Source organism: Bufo gargarizans, chromosome 1 (genome assembly GCF_014858855.1).
Source record: "Bufo gargarizans isolate SCDJY-AF-19 chromosome 1, ASM1485885v1, whole genome shotgun sequence".
In the NCBI taxonomy this organism is placed as follows: domain Eukaryota; kingdom Metazoa; phylum Chordata; class Amphibia; order Anura; family Bufonidae; genus Bufo; species Bufo gargarizans.
In genome coordinates this window covers 745,696,281-745,714,214 of record NC_058080.1, presented here as the reverse complement: position 1 = coordinate 745,714,214, position 17,934 = coordinate 745,696,281, and the positions used below count along the sequence as shown (strand labels likewise).

At 44.2% G+C, this 17,934-nt stretch overlaps 1 protein-coding gene across 1 annotated transcript; it reads left to right on the top strand.

Annotated features, from left to right (window-relative positions):
* The first annotated feature begins 1,601 nt into the window (after nt 1–1,601).
* Nucleotides 1,602–10,172, top strand: LOC122937954 (oocyte zinc finger protein XlCOF6.1-like). Its single transcript, XM_044293175.1, has 2 exons — nt 1,602–1,662; nt 7,991–10,172. Exons 1-2 carry the CDS (start codon nt 1,602–1,604, stop codon nt 9,235–9,237), a joined length of 1,308 nt encoding a protein of 435 aa, XP_044149110.1. The 3' UTR covers nt 9,238–10,172.
* The last annotated feature ends 7,762 nt before the right edge of the window (nt 10,173–17,934 follow it).

Sequence of the window (17,934 nt, the reverse complement as noted above, 5' to 3'; positions counted from 1 at the left end):
AAAATCCTTTAAAAATGTTAAATATAAAAATGTGATTTAAAGAATAGGTCATGTTCTGTTACGTGTTCCACAGGAATTAATGTAACATGGAGGCGAAATTAAAACACATTTTTCATTTTAAAGGGGTTGTCCAAGTTCTATTTATTGATGACCTATCCTCAGGATAGGTCATCAATATCAGATCGGCTGGGGTCCGCCACCGCCCACCCCTGCCGATCAGTTGTTTGACGAGAAGGCGCGCGCCAGCGCTGCCTCCTCTTCACTGTTTACCTTCTCGCCGTTGCTTCCACAGCGTTGAGCAGGTGTAATTACACCTAACCGTCCCATACATTTCTATAAGAGCGATCCGTACCATTGAAGTGAATAGGACGGTTAGGTGTAATTACACCTGCTCAACGCTGCGGAAGCAATGGCGAGAAGGTAAACTGTGAAGAGGAGGCAGCGCTGGCGCGGCGCGCGCCTTCTGTTCAAACAGCTGATCAGCGGGGGTACTGGGTGTCGGACCCCCGCCGATCTGATATTGATGACCTAGCCTGAGGATAGGTCATCAATAAATAGAACTTGGACGACCCCTTTAATTCACTTTTCCCTGTAACACTGCAAATAATTCTAGCAAAACAAACCTTAATACTTGTGTTTCATATAACTTAGTAGAAATGAATGGGAGCGCACCGCGCTCTGGTATTTTCAGCGGCCCCATAGAAATGAATCGAGGGTGGCCGTGCTTGCGCAGTTCTCCCTCCGGGACTTTACCAGCTCCGTTTACGAGATGGGTGCGGGTCTCAGAGGTGGGACCCGCACCTATCAGACAATGGGGGCATATCCTAGCGATATGTCCTCATTGTCTGGGATGGGAATATCCCTTTAACTGTGCCTTCAATAGTAATAATATCCCCCATTGTGTCCCAGAAGTAATTATGCCCCCAAATCATGTTCCTCATAGTCTTCTAGTAGTAGTAAAGCCCACCATAAAGCCCCACAGTAGTAATAATTCCCCTTATGAGGTGTGCCAGTAATCACTCTTTAAAAAATTACCCCACCCCCTCCTCCCTCCTTATATCTGTATCCTCATCCTCCAAACATGGCTACAATTACGTAATATTGTGCAGTCGGCTTCTCACATTTGCTCTCATACTTCAGGTGCTACTTTGGTCCTGTGGCCTGCTAGGTGCTGGACCTCGGCACAGGTGGTGAGGGGCAGAACATTGATCACTAAACCTAGAAGTGAAGGAGCTGAGAGAAGAGTCTGATCTATAGACAGATCTACAGGAGGCCATGTATCCAGTCACTGTGTGCTTGTGTCTCCACAGATGGATCCAGGAGGAGAAATCCCCAAGAGAGATGTCCCCGTCCTCTGTATTCCCAGGACTGTCCAGAGGAGAAGGTCCCAGAGAACCCTCAGGTAGATGGAGCTGAGCCCTGTACACATCTATATAGGGGGGTCCTGCAGTCATAGAGGGGTCATAGATTGTGGGGGTCTCTACTGTGGATCTGTTAGATTTCCCACCTGTCTGCTGTATTGTACTGAATTGTTACAGGTGACAAATCAGGGGGAAGATCTGACTGATACTAAAGTGGATGATGATGAAGAAGAGAGGATGATGGGCGATCCCCCGTGTAAGAGTGAGGTGGAGGAGGACATTCCAGGAGATGTCACCACAGGTATGGAATCATGAATGGAGAAAGTGACTTCAGGTTCTGTCCTTGGTGTCTTCAGGGCAGGAGGAGAATCTGATCACCGGCTGCTGCTCTCTGATTGGAGATGTCCTCATCACATCATGTAGTGCTCCCCTTATCCAGCTGACGGCGATCTCTGATCAGATTCTTCTCTGATCCCGGCTGTTCCTGCAGGACAAGACGGTCAGTCACATCCACACACCCACTGGGGACTATGAGGGCACAGATTTTGTGTCTGCGCTATCCTGGTGGATACATGTACGCCATTGTGCAGGAAAGGGTTAACCATCATGTTGGGATAGTAAAGAGATATAAAACCATAATCCATAGATTTTGGTGATTTCCTTTATGATGGTTAGAGGGGTTTTAGAGTAAAAAGAAATAACTCCGCTCTATAACTGTCCTCAGAAGACAATGACTTTCACTCTCCTCTGTCACTTTGGGCTGCGACTCTTCTTTCTCCTTTTATGACATCACCCCAACGATTGAGCCGCCAATGGAAAAAGGATCAACGTTATGGCTATATGAATGCAAAAGCACAAATAAAATCGATATATTTTTTTTAATTGTGGAAAAGTTTTAAAGCATAAAAAATATTCTGGTCTCATATCTGGTGTCACCGCACTCGTACCACCCCATAGAATACAATTAGCTTGTTATGACCACATGTCCATGGGTTCCGCCTGAGACATATTATCTTGTGACCATAATCAGCTTTTCCATTACAATATTATAGACGATCTCTCTCTAGATTTCACAATACAAACTGCATGTAGTATTATATAGAGCTTAGACCTGATGAGGCCGCTGTACTTACCTTGAAACTCCCACGTCAGAATGGCTGATAAGCATATTAGTACTCCTGCTAGAGATTCACAAGCTAAAGTCAGTCTCCATCCACCTATAGCTCAGTGGACTCGCACATGCTCAGTGCACCTCCTCCCCCGCTGCTGCTGTCTCGCACATGCTCAGTGCACCTCCTCCCCCGCTGCTGCTGTCTCGCACATGCTCAGTGCACCTCCTCCCCCGCTGCTGCTGTCTCGCACATGCTCAGTGCACCTCCTCCCCCGCTGCTGCTGTCTCGCACATGCTCAGTGCACCTCCTCCCCCGCTGCTGCTGTCTCGCACATGCTCAGTGCACCTCCTCCCCCGCTGCTGCTGTCTCGCACATGCTCAGTGCACCTCCTCCCCCGCTGCTGCTGTCTCGCACATGCTCAGTGCACCTCCTCCCCCGCTGCTGCTGTCTCGCACATGCTCAGTGCACCTCCTCCCCCGCTGCTGCTGTCTCGCACATGCTCAGTGCAGGCTGCAGTAAAATAAAGCTGAAGATGGAATTAGAAGCTGTGATTCCGCACTGAAACGGATGCTGGGAGATGGAGGATCTCTCACTACAGAGCCAGGGAGACCGCAGCCTGTACTGAGCAGCGTGAGATTTCAGCAGCAGCGGGGGAGGAGGTGCACTGAAAGGAACTTATCAATTAAAGGATATGGACACCTTTGTTAAAAAAAAATATATATATATAATCACTTTATAAGACTCACTTTTCCCACCAAAAGTGCGGGTGAAATGGCAGCGCGTCTTATAAAGCGAATGTTGCAATTCTTACATTGCTGACACTGATACATCGCCGGCTCTATGCTGCACAGCGCGGCCTGCGATGTATCAGTTACAGTTCACCTCTATCACGCAGGGTGCGAAGAGGGGCTGGAGGCCGGCAACTGCTGTTGCACTCGCGGCGGGGCCCGATGCAGTCACTGTTCTCCATTACACCGGGCCCCGCTCACAGCAGTCTTCATAGGTAAAGTCTATTCATGTGATCCTCAACCTGTGGCTCTGCTTTGTTAAACTACCGTAATTGTCTGCAGTAGTACTCACTATGAAACTAGCCGGCCGGCAGCGTAACGTCACTCACATCGTCATTAATAAAGCTGGCGGAGCAGGAGCGTGACTGAGTGAGTGACGTTACGCTGCCGGCCGGCTAGTTTCATAGTGAGTTATACTGCAGACAATTACGGTAGTTTAACAAAGCAGAGCCACAGGTTGAGGATCACATGAATAGACTTTATCTATGTAGACTGCTGTGAGCGGGGCCCGGTGTAATGGGGTGACTATTTACACAGGGACATGAGAAGACACAGAGGGGACCCACATAAGATGCTATATATGTTTCATCCACAGATTCCCCCCCCCCCCCCCTATAACAGTGTCATCCAGGGGCGTAGCTAGAAATGCATGGGCCCCATAGCAAAAATAATTTTATGGGCCCCCCCCAGTGCCATCCACAGATACCCCTCCCCGATGCTCACAGGAGTACATTTATAAACTAATCAGTAACTTTAATCATTGACATTGCTGATCTCTTTACTTGGATTGGATTTGGATACCTTACTCTGTCTTAGCTCCGGCAACGGTAACAGCAGGCAGTGCGGGCGGGCGGCGCTCACTCACTGACGTCACTCGCCTGCGCCGCCTAGTAATATAGCTTTCATTACCCCTGTATTACGTCCCTGATAGGATAGCACTCCTCAGTTATGTTTCCCCTGTATAATGCACCCTGATACCCCTTAGTTATATTATATAACTAATGGATATCAGGGTACATTACACAGGGGTAATATAACTGAGGGGTATCAGGGTACATTATACAAGGGTATTGGTAATATAACTGAGGAGGGCTATCATGGGACATTATACAGGGGTAATGTAAGCTATAATACCACCGTATAATGCCTGATAGGCCTCCTGAGTTATATTACCCATGTATAATAAATGTACCCTGATACCCCTTAGTTATATGACCCCGCCGAGATCATATAACTAAGGGGTATCCGGGTACATAATTATACAAGGGTAATAAAACTCAGTAGGCCTATCAGGCATTATACAGTGGACACCCGGTGGTAATAAGTATATTACCCCCTGTATAATGTACCCTGATACCCCTAAGTTATATAACCTGAGGGTATCAGTCAGGGGACATTATGGGTAATATAACTAAGGGGTATCAGTCAGGGTACATTATACAAGGGTAATATAACTGAGGAGGACTCAGTGCCATCAGGGGAGTGGGGACATTATACAGGGGTCCTTAGTTATATTACCCCTGTATAATGTACCATGATACCCTAAGTTATAGGGGTAACCATATCAGGGACAGGTTGAGGAGGGGCTGGGCGCAAACCAAGAAGGAGGGAGGGCTCAGGGCAGGCCATAAGGCGAGGTAGTGGGGATATATGGGTACATACTTTTTTTTAAAACTTTTTATTCTTACTTTTTCAGGCAGAGTTCAGAGGTTGCAATGCCACAGTCGACTGAGTGAGTCCACTCCTGTCTCCACTCTCCAGTCCTCCTCCTCTCCTGACAGTCCAAGCTGGGGCTAGGCCATCTAGCCCAAGACAGTGGGCACCTGTAGAAGACAGCCAGTTGAGGTCAGGGCCAGGCTGAGGGCTCAGACAGCCGCTGGCTCACAATCACAACACAGTCTAAGAAGTCACTAGTAGCTAGCCTAGCAGAGTGACGCAGCACGCAGGACAGGTCCAAGAGCAGAGAGAACACTGAAGGCACTCAGTTAGTCTATCACTCACACTACTCACTTGTGGCACTTCGCAGCGCAGCAGTTTGCAAAGTCTGTTCGGGCGGGAACCAGGCACGCAGCAGCACAGCTTTACTTGTTGACGACCGTGACGTCACGCTCTGCGTCCGCTGGGTCCGAACGCCGCCCCCATCTGTGAGTTGTGGCTCTCATTATAGAGTAGACGGCTGTCTGACACTGAGGTCAGTAGTGCCGGCGCAGCTGCAGCGAACGATTACTATTAGAGTTAGCGATTGCGATTCAGCAGGACGTGCACTGGTGTAGTGTGTAAATAAAAAAATCAACAGAAGGCGGCCCGGACGGGCCCCCAGTGGCGTAGGGCCCCATAGCCACTGCTATGGTTGCTATGGCGATCCCTACGCCACTGGTGTCATCCACAGATCCCCCCCCATAACAGTGTCATCCACAGATCCCCCCCATAACAGTGTCATCCACAGATCCCCCCCATAACAGTGTCATCCACAGATCCCCCCCATATAACAGTGTCATCCACAGATCCCCCCCCATATAACACTGTCATCCACAGATCCCCCCATATAACAGTGTCATCCACAGATCCCCCCCATAACAGTGTCATCCACAGATCCCCCCATATAACAGTTTCATTCACAGATCCCCCCCATATAACAGTTTCATCCACAGATCCCCCCCATATAACAGTTTCATCCACAGATCCCCCCCCATATAACACTGTCATCCACAGATCCCCCCCATATAACACTGTCATCCACAGATCCCCCCCCATATAACACTGTCATCCACAGATCCCCCCCCATATAACAGTGTCATCCACAGATCCCCCCCATATAACAGTGTCATCCACAGATCCCCCCCATATAACAGTGTCATCCACAGATCCCCCCCATATAACAGTGTCATCCACAGATCCCCCCCATATAACAGTGTCATCCACAGATCCCCCCCATAACAGTGTCATCCACAGATTCCCCCTATAAGTGTCACCCACAGATCCCCCCCCATAACAGTGTCACCCACAGATCCCCCCATAAGTGTCACCCACAGATCCCCCCCCCCCCCCATAACAGTGTCATCCACAGATCCCCCCCATAACAGTGTGTCATCCAGCAGTACAGGGATTATAATGTATATTACACGGCATGGTACAGGGATTATAATGTATATTACACGGCATGGTACAGGGATTATAATGTATATTACACGACATGGTGCAGGAATTATAATGTATATTGTACAGCATGCTGTATGGGTTATACTGTATATTTTACTGTATGGTGCAGGGATTATAATGTATACTGTACAGCAGTACAGGGATTATAATGTATATTACATGGCATGGTGCAGGGATTATAATGTGTACTGTACAGGGATTATAATGTATATTACACGGCATGGTGCAGGGATTATAATGTATACTGTACAGCAGTACAGGGATTATAATGTATATTACACGGCATGGTGCAGGGATTATAATGTATACTGTACAGCAGTACAGGGATTATACTGCGAATTGCGAATTTTTCTAACTTTTTGGTAAATTTGGGATTTTTTCATAAATAAAGGTGAAATATATTGACTCAAATGTATGACTATCGTGAAGTACAATGTGTCACGAGAAAACTATCTCAGAATGGCTTGGATAAATAAAAGTGTTCCAAAGCTATTACCACATAAAGTGATACATGTCAGATTTGCAAAATTAGGGCTGGTCAGGAAGGGGCAAATGGCCTGGTCTGGAAGTGGTTAAGGTAAAGGGCATCTGTCAGCAGATTTGTACCTATAAACCTGGCTAACACTTTGTATGTGCACCTGGAGGCTGAAGGTATCTGTGTGGGTCCCATGTTCATATGTGCCCGCATTGCTGAGAAGAATTGTTACCTAGAGGCTCAGCAGTGAGAATGTCATCACGCTTGGCCCTGTCAAAGTGCAGATGGCGTGGCTGTTTCAGAGGGAGCTGAGCCTGTAGGAGTAATGGTAGCGCCCCCGTTGCTCCTAGAGGCTCATTTGCATATCTTAAAACATCATTTTTATCAGCAATGCGGGCACATATGAACATGGGGCCAACACAGAAGCCTTCAGCTGTCAAGTGCACATGTAACAGGTTGGTCAGTGTCATAGGTACAAAACTGCTGACAGATGCCCTTTAACTTGTATTAATGTGATGACATTTAAGGGCCAAATGTCTTCACATAAGGCAGATTACCATACATGGTTGGTTTTTCTAATTTTTGAGCTAGGTTTGTGTAACAAAAGTGGTGAACAGGTGTAGAGCAGAAACCTGGACTTGGTCAAAAATCAGGATGTGTTATAGAAAGCTTTAAAAGGCTGGAATCACACATGACGTTTTTGGTGCAGATTTCTAAACCAAAGCCCAGAGTGGATTAAGAATGAATCACTTATACCCCTAGTCAGGCTTGGACTGGGCCAAAGGGGAACAGGTGGATCCCCCAGTGGGCCCCTAGTCCCCTCCCCCTCGAACAAGGGCCAGCCAGTATCCTCTTTCCCGAGAAACCTGCCTTTTTGAAGTTGTTGCAGGGACCCTCATAATCATCTTGAGTGTCTTGCTGCCTTCAGCTATGTGAATAGGTAATATTTACATGTAAACTGCGCCCCACACTGAGTTTTACTGGTTGGCTCTAGGCACCTAAATTCGACACTGCCTCCGGATTCACTATTAGCCTAATAAGATTTTTTTTAAAGTTTTCTACTCAAATCAGAAATTCAAATTTTTATCTTCACAGACAATCCCATTAAGAATTCCGAGGGAGACTTCCTGTTATCACTAAATTACAAAGCAGAGGAAGATGACATGCAGCGCTCTTCAGGAGAAAACCACATTACCCTTAATGTGTATCCAGGACTTCACAGTACAGATCTGTCTTATAATCCCTCTCAGCATCAGGAACCCTCTCCTGATCAGCCACAGTTAACCACAAGTACAGGTCAGAAAAGGGGTAAAAGGTTACAGTGTGGTAAAGCATTCACAAAAAGATCAAGACTTTCTACACATAGGAGATGTCTGACAGGAGCGAAGCCATACTCCTGTTCTGAATGTGGAAAAAGCTTTACAAGGCAATCAAGTCTTGTTACACATGAGAGAACTCATACAGGAGAGAAGCCATATTCATGTTCAGAATGTGGCAAATGTTTTACACAGAAAGCACACCTTGTTGAACATGAGAGAATTCACACAGGGGAGAAACCATATTCATGTCCAGAATGTGGGAAATGTTTTGCACAAAAAACTAGCCTTATTATTCATCAGAGAATTCACACAGGAGAGAAGCCATATTCATGTTTAGAATGTGGGAAATGTTTTGCAGATAAGTCTGGTCTTATGAAACATGAGAGAAGTCACACAGGCGAGAAGCCATATTCATGTTCAGAAGAGAAACCATATACATGTTTAAAATGTGGGAAACGTTTTATATGGAAATCATCACTTGTTACACATGAGAGATGTCATTCAGGAAAATTTTTATGTACAGAATGTGGGAAATGTTTTTCCAAAAAAACAAGCCTTACTAGCCATCAGAGAATTCACACAGGAGAGAAGCCATATTCATGTTCAGAATGTGGGAAATGTTTTGCAGATAAGTCAGGTCTTATAAAACATGAGAGAAGAAGTCACACAGGGGAGAAGCCATATTCATGTTCAGAATGTGGGAAATGCTTTATAAATAAATCCAATCTTGTTACACATAAGATAATTCACACAGGAGAGAAGCCATATTTATGTTCAGAATGTGGGAAATGTTTTACATATAAATCACATCTTATTACACATAAGATAATTCATACAGGAGAGAAGACATATTTATGTTCAGAATGTGGGAAATGTTTTGCATTCAAATCCCATCTTGTTAGACATAAGAGAGTTCACACAGGAGTGAAGCCATATTCATGTTCAGAATGTGGGAAATGTTTTACACGGAAATCAAACCTTGTTAGACATGAGAGAATTCACACTGGAGAGAAGTCATATTAATGTGGGAAACATTTTTAACAGAAAATAAGATCTTGACTCCCATCAGAGAAAGCATATTTATGTTCACTATATGGGAAGGGTTGTGTACTAAAATCATATCTTGTTAGACATGAGAGAAGTCAGGAGAGAGCCTTTTTCGCGCTCAGTATGTGGAAAATGTTTTATTGCTATAGACAACATTAAGGAGAGAAGCTGTTTTATATGTGGAAACTGTTTTGCAGGGAAATCAATTAGATCAGAAGAAAGTATTTTATTTTTTGGAATATGGAAAATACTGTACGAGCAAAACCGAACTTAAATCCTAGTTATTCACAGACCTTGAGGTTGGGGCTACATGACAACATATGTCAAATGACCGCAAGTCTCGGAATAGTTGTGCAACTTTCCTGCAACTTGCTGTTTCCGTGATGCTAGGGAGGCTCGTCCCTGCCTGTCATTGGCTGCTCCCCCCCGACACCGGATGTTTTCATCCGCGTACAGGGAGAAGCAGCAGCGGCTGTGCGGCGACCAGGAGCAGCGCAGGGAGCAGAGTAAGTATATTCCCTCTGAGGGCCCTGCACAAGGGGGGGCTGTTTGTGATTTCAGATAACCCCTTTAACATCTTTGTCACATGACACGTGTCACCAAACAAAGTTATACAAACGGGTGTAAATCCAAGTATTCAAGACAAAACATAAATAGCGCATATAATAAAATCAATACAATGTCACGTGACTGTAATCATTATAGAAGGAATATCCCATATTACTCGTCATTAAAACCACTCAGTCAATTATTATATAAGTGCAATGGTAATAAACATACCCATGCCCTCTAACCTTTATAGGAGAACTTAATGTGACCTTCTCTAAACCTTTGAATGCACATGTCCCTGTTCAATGTTTCAGTCCTTTTTGCACAACTTGCTGTTCTCTAACAAGGAGCTTAAAGGAGTATTGCCACTATTAAAAATGTATCATAAATGAAAGCTTACTCCATAAATACATTTTTTATTAAATATACAGTACAGACCAAAAGTTTGGACACACCTTCTCATTTAAAGAGTTTTCTTTATTTTCATGACTATGAAAATTGTAGATTCACACTGAAGCCATCAAAACTATGAATTAACACATGTGGAATTATATACAAAACAAAAAAAAGTGAAACAACTGAAAATATGTCATATTCTAGGTTCTTCAAAGTAGCCACCTTTTGCTTTGTTTACTGCTTTGCACACTCTTGGCATTCTCTTGATGAGCTTCAAGAGGTAGTCACCTGAAATGGTCTTCCAACAGTCTTGAAGGAGTTCCCAGAGATGCTTAGCACTTGTTGGCCCTTTTGCCTTCACTCTGCGGTCCAGCTCACCTCAAACCATCTCGATTGGGTTCAGGTCCGGTGACTGTGGAGGCCAGGTCATCTGGCGCAGCACCCTATAACTCTCCTTCAAAGTTTTCCCAATTTTTCGGACTGACTGACCTTCATTTCTTAATGTAATGATGGGCACTCGTTTACTTAGCTGCTTTTTTCTTGCCATAATACAAATTCTAACAGTCTATTCAGTAGGACTATCAGCTGTGTATCCACCTGACTTCTCCACAACGCAACTGATGGCCCCAACCCCATTTATAAGGCAAGAAATCCCACTTATTAAACCTGACAGGGTACACCTTAGAAGTGAAAACCATTTCAGGTGACTGCCTCTTGAAGCTCATCAAGAGAATGCCAAGAGTGTGCAAAGCAGTAATCAAAGCAAAAGGTGGCTACTTTGAAGAACCTAGAATATGACATATTTTCTGTTGTTTCACACTTTTTTGTTATGTATATAATTCCACATATGTTAATTCATAGTTTTGATGCCTTCAGTGGGAATCTACAATTTTCATAGTCATGAAAATAAAGAAAACTCTTTGAATGAGAAGGTGTGTCCAAACTTTTGGTCTGTACTGTATGTATTTAAAAAAAAAACATATTTTAAAAGCTCTAGATGTTGGTTCCATCCTATGGTTTCCTGGCCGTTTTCTATGGTTACAGCCACCGCAGCAGTTCCACTTCAGTGGCCAAGACTGCGCAGTTCGTTCTTGTGAAGGAGAGAGACGGCTAACCCTAAGTGCTTTGTACAGCAAGCTCAGAAGCCCCTTGCCGCTCCTTCTCCCTAAAGCTCACCATGCTCCTGGCCCTCCTGCTCTACCCAGGGTTGCCACCTGTCAAGCTGGTGCTGGTATGTTTTTTTTCTGGCCTCCCCTGGGCAGATTCATTTTACATGTGCAGGAGCTCATGCTGAGGACTGCAGGGTAGCAGCATTACACATTAGCAGGCACGCTGACCGGCTCTGCTCACCTGCCTGCTGACATTGATTGATGCTGCGCAGCGGCCCGCTCTCACACTGAAAGAAGCATGCCGAGGTCAAAAGAACAGACCTCTCTGCATGCTATCAGCGGTGCTCTCCCTCCTCCATGCCTCCTGACTGCTCCTCTCCTGCAGCTTCCAGGTAGGAATGTAAGTGACCAATCTGTGTTTGTTATACAGTACAGACCAAAAGTTTGGACACACCTTCTCATTCAAGGGGTTTTCTTTATTTTCATGACTATGAAAATTGTAGATTCACACTGAAGGCATCAAAACTATGAATTAACACATGTGGAATTATATACATAACAAAAAAGTGTGAAACCACTGAAAATATGTCATATTCTAGGTTCTTCAAAGTAGCCACCTTTTGCTTTAATTACTGCTTTGCACACTCTTGGCATTCTCTTGATGAGCTTCAAGAGGTCGTCACCTGAAATGGTCTTCCAACAGTCTTGAAGGAGTTCCCAGAGATGCTTAGCACTTGTTGGCCCTTTTGCCTTCACTCTGCGGTCCAGCTCTCCCCAAACCATCTTGATTGGGTTCAGGTCCGGTGACTGTGGAGGCCAGGTCATCTGGCGCAGCACCCCATCACTCTCCTTCGTGGTCAAATAGCCCTTACACAGCCTGGAGGTGTGTTTGGGGTCATTGTCCTGTTGAAAAATAAATGATGGTCCAACTAAACGCAAACCTGATGGAATAGCATGCCGCTGCAAGATGCTGTGGTAGCAATGCTGGTTCAGTATGCCTTCAATTTTGAATAAATCCCCAACAGTGTCACCAGCAAAGCACCCCCACACCATCACACCTCCTCCTCCATGCTTCACGGTGGGAACCAGGCATGTAGAGTCCATCCGTTCACCTTTTCTGCGTCGCACAAAGACACTGTGGTTGGAACCAAAGATCTCAAATTTGGACTCATCAGACCAAAGCACAGATTTCCACTGGTCTAATGTCCATTCCTTGTGTTCTTTAGCCCAAACAAGTCTCTTCTGCTTGTTGCCTGTCCTTAGCAGTGGTTTCCTAGCAGATATTCTACCATGAAGGCCTGATTCACACAGTCTCCTCTTAACAGTTGTTCTAGAGATGTGTCTGCTGCTAGAACTCTGTGTGGCATTGACCTGGTCTCTAATCTGAGCTGCTTTTAACCTGCGATTTCTGAGGCTGGTGACTCGGATGAACTTATCCTCCGCAGCAGAGGTGACTCTTGGTCTTCCTTTCCTGGGGCGGTCCGCATGCGAGCCAGTTTCTTTGTAGCGCTTGATGGTTTTTGTGACTGCACTTGGGGACACTTTCAACATTTTCCCAATTTTTCGGACTGACCGACCTTCATTTCTTAAAGTAATGATGGCCACTTGTTTCTTCTTTACTTAGCTGCTTTTTTCTTGCCATAATACAAATTCTAACAGTCTATTCAGTAGGGCTATCAGCTGTGTATCCACCTGACTTCTCCACAACGCAACTGATGGTCCAAACCCCATTTATATGGCAAGAAATCCCACTTATTAAACCTGACGGCACACCTGTGAAGTGAAAACCATTTCAGGTGACTACCTCTTGAAGCTCATCAAGAGAATGCCAAGAGTGTGCAAAGCAGTAATCAAAGCAAAAGGTGGCTACTTTGAAGAACCTAGAATATGACATATTTTCAGTTGTTTCACACTTTTTTGTTATGTATATAATTCCACATGTGTTAATTCATAGTTTTGATGCCTTCAGTGTGAATCTACAATTTTCATAGTCATGAAAATAAAGAAAACTCTTTGAATGAGAAGGTGTGTCCAAACTTTTGGTCTGTACTGTATATGTGTCTATATATACGTATATACTGTATTTTTCGCTATATAAGACAGGCAGTGCGTCTTATAAAACGAATGCTGCCATTTTTATTTTGCTAACACTGATACATCGCCGGCCCCGATACTGCAGAGCGCAGCCTGCGATGTATCAATGGGGAGGAAGAAGGGGCTGGAGGCCGGCAACTGCTGTTGGAATCGCGGCGGGGCCCGGTGCAGTCACTGTACTCTATTACACCAGCCCCGCAAAGCAGTCTTTATATGTAAAGTGTAGTAATGGGAGCTTTATTAAAGTATGGCAAACTGCAGTAGCGCAATCCTTTGTAGTACTCACTATTAAACCTCCATAGCAGGCAGGGCGGCCGGTCACTCCCTTCATCACGCGCATGCTCCTCCCACTTTATGAATGAAGCAGGCGTGTGACTAAGTGAGTAATGAGATATTCACAGTTTGAACATAGTCCTGTTCGAGGAATCTATAGTGGAATGTGGTCATAAAGAATAGAGATTCACAGTAGTACCATCATTCTAAAATATAACTTTTAATATTTATATTACACCCTTCTAATATAAAGATAATAAATCGAAAGAAAATCAAAATCTAGGGTCAGATTTGACTTGCACATTGTTTGCAATCAGGTTAATAGATGTTAGTAAAGCGGTCAAATGTCCAATACCGTCCCTACGCGTTTCGCCTGGTTGGTGTCAGGCTCATCAGGGGACATATTTGACAAATAATATCTATCACCATATAAAATTAACAAATATTATTATACATATATAAATTTATTTTCTTTTTGATTTTTTTTATATATAAAAATTTTTCTCTTTATGGATGATCAGAGATAAATTGGAACATATCTCTGATCATCCATAAAGAGAAAAAAATGTATATATAAAAAAATCAAAAAGAAAATAAATTTATATATGTATAATAATATTTGTTAATTTTCTATGGTGATAGATATTATTTGTCAAATATGTCCCCTAATGAGCCTGACACCAACCAGGCGAAACGCGTAGGGACGGTATTGGACATTTGACCGCTTTAATTCCTTACTATCCTTTGTTTAACACTTGGTTACATGGTGTTTGTCACTTACTTTGGGTATCTATATACTTTTATTTCTGTTTTTGTTTTGTGTAGATTAGCCTAGGCGTCCTCATTAGGGTCCCTCATCATACAGGCATCCACCCCTTGCAAGGGTTAACTAGGGATACCAGGAGGTACGAGAAACGGGATCGCTCCTATCGGGGCGGCTATTCCGTATTTAGGCAGGGCTGCTACACTAGGGCCAGAATTAGGGTAACTGCCCCCAGGAGGTTTTTACTAACATCTATTAACCTGATTGCAAACAATGTGCAAGTCAAATCTGACCCTAGATTTTGATTTTCTTTTTCTTTCGATTTATTATCTTTATATTAGAAGGGTGTAATAACTGTTTTATATATAAATATTAAAAGTTATATTTTAGAATGATGGTACTACTGTGAATCTCTAAGTGAGTAATGAGAGCTTTATTAAAGTATTGCAAACTGCAGTAGCGCAATCCTCTGTAGTACTCACTTTCAAACCTCCGCAGCATCCAGGGCGGCTGGCAGTGTGACGTCACTCACTTCGTCACACGCTTGCTCCGCCTGCTTCATTCATAAAGTGGGAGGAGCATGCGCGTGATGAAGTGAGTGACCGGCCGCCCTGCCTGCTATGGAGGTTTAATAGTGAGTACTACAGAGGATTTCACTACTGCAGTTTGCCATACTTTAACAAAGCTCCCATTACTACACTTTACATATAAAGACTGCTGTGTGCGGGGTCCAGTGTAATAGAGTACAGTGACAGCACCGGGCCCCGACGCGATTCCAACAGAAGTTGCCGGCCTCCAGCCCCTGTATTGGGGGTCACTATTTACACAGTGAGACTTCTGGGGGGGATCTGTGGATAACACATATATAGCATAAGATGCTATATATGTGTCACCGACAGCTCTCCCCCATAACAGTGTCATCCACAGATTCCCACCCCCCACACACATAACAGTGCGTCATCCACAGATCCCCTCCATAACAGTGTCATCCACAAATCCCCCATAATAGTGTCATCCACAGGTTTCCCATAACAGTGTTATCCACAGACCACCATTAGTTCAAAACACACCAAAAGAACACATTTAAGTTCAAAATATTTTATTTTGTATTTTCCTCCTCAAAAACCTAGGTGCGTCTTATAAAGCGATAAATACGGTGTGTATGTGTGTGTGTGTATATATTCACTCACCTAAAGAATTATTTGGAACACCTGTTCTATTTCTCATTAATGCGATTATCTAGTCAACCAGTCACATGGCAGTTGCTTCAATGCATGTAGGGTTGTGGTCCTGGTCAAGACAATCTCCTGAACTCCAAACTGAATGTCAGAATGGGAAAGAAATGTGATTTAAGCAATTTTGAGTGTGGCATGGTTGTTGGTGCCAGACGGGCCGGTCTGAGTATTTCACAATCTGCTCAGTTACAGGGATTTTCACGCACAACCATTTCTAGGGTTTACAAAGAATGGTGTGAAAAGGGAAAAACATCCAGTATGCAGCAATCCTGTGGGCGAAAATGCCTTGTTGATGCTAGAGGTCAGAGGAGAATGGGCCGACTGATTCAAGCTGATAGAAGAGCAACGTTGACTGAAATAACCACTCGTTACAACCGAGGTATGCAGCAAAGCATTTGTGAAGCCACAACACACACAACCTTGAGGGCTACAACAGCAGAAGACCCCACCGGGTACCACCATCTCCACTACAAATAGGAAAAAGAGGCTACAATTTGCACAAGCTCACCAAAATTGGACTGTTGAAGACTTGAAAAATGTTGCCTGGTCTGATGAGTCTCGATTTCTGTTGAGACATTCAAATGGTAGAGTCCGAATTTGGCGTAAACAGAATGAGAACATGTATCCATCATGCCTTGTTACCACTGTGCAGGCTGGTGGTGTAATGGTGTGGGGGATTAGTGCCAATTGGCCATCGTTTAAATGCCACGGGCTACCTGAGCATTGTTTCTGACCATGTCCATCCCTTCATGACCACCATGTACCCATCCTCTGATGGCTACTTCCAGCAGGATAATGCACCATGTCACAAAGCTCAAATCATTTCAAATTGGTTTCTTGAACATGACAATGAGTTCACTGTACTAAAATGGCCCCACAGTCACCAGATCTCAACCCAATAGAGCATCTTTGGGATGTGGTGGAACGGGAGCTTCGTGCCCTAGATGTGCATCCCTAAAATCTCCATCAACTGCAAGATGCTATCCTATCAATATGGGCCAACATTTCTAAAGAATGCTCTCAGCACCTTGTTGAATCAATGCCACGTAGAATTAAGGCAGTTCTGAAGGCAAAAGGGGGTCCAACACCGTATTAGTATGGTGTTCCTAATAATTCTTTAGGTGTGTGTGTGTGTGTATATGTGTGTGTGTGTGTGTGTGTGTATATATATATATATATATATATATATATATATATATTCCTGATCAAAAGTTTAAGACCACTTGAAAAATGGCAAAAAATCATATTTAGCATGGCTGGATCTTAACAAGGTTCCAAGTAGAGCTTCAACATGCAACAAGAAGAAATGGGAGTGAGACAAAACATTTTTTGAGCATTCAATTTAATGAAAACAGCAAATTAACTGAAACAGGCTGTTTTTCAGCTGATCAACTTGCAGGATGACAGGTCGAACTGGATGGACAAATGTCTTTTTTCAGCCTTATGTACTATGTTACTATGTTATCAAAAGTTTAGGACCACACCTCCAAAAAAAAAACGAAACCCCCCCCATAACAGAAATCCAACTTCCAAACATGAACTCGGTAATTAGTAGCTCCGCCGTTATTGTTTATCACTTCAAAAATTTGTTTCGGCATGCTTGATGCAAGCGTTTCCATGAGGTGAGTGGGAACATTTCTCCAAGTGGTGAAGATGGCCGCACGAAGGCCATCTACTGTCTGGAACTGTTGTCCATTTTTGTAAACTTCCCTTGCCATCCATCCCCAAAGGTTCTCAATTGGATTTAGATCAGGGGAACACGCAGGATGGGCCAAAAGAGTGATGTTATTCCCCTGGAAGAAGTCCCTTGTCCTGCGGGCATTATGTACTGTAGCGTTGTCCTGTTGAAAAACCTAGTCGTTACCATACAGACGAGGGCCCTCAGTAATGAGGAATGCTCTCTGCAACATCTGGACATAGCCAGCGGCCGTTTGACACACCTGCATTTGCTGAAGCTCCATTGTTCCACTGAAGAAAAAAGCACCCCAGACCATTATAGCGCCCCCTCCACTGTGGCGCGTAGAAAACATCTCAGGTGGGACCTGCTTATCATGCTAGTAATGTTGGAAACCATCAGAACCATCAAGGTTAAATTTTTTCTCATCGGAGAATAAAACTTTCTTCCACCTTTTTAATGTCCCATGTTTGGTGCTCTCTTGCAAAGTCCAAAAGAGCAGTTCTGTGGCGTTTAAGGAGACGAGGTCTTTGAAGACGTTTTTTGTTTTTGAAGCCCTTCAGTCTCAGATGCCGTCTG

Coding starts and splice junctions, on each gene's coding strand:
- LOC122937954 (XM_044293175.1), top strand. CDS start 1,602: ATGGGCGATCCCCCGTGTAAGAGTGAGGTGGAGGAGGACATTCCAGGA. Junction 1,663..7,990: donor TCCAGGAGATGTCACCACAG/GTATGGAATCAT, acceptor TTATCTTCACAG/ACAATCCCATTAAGAATTCC.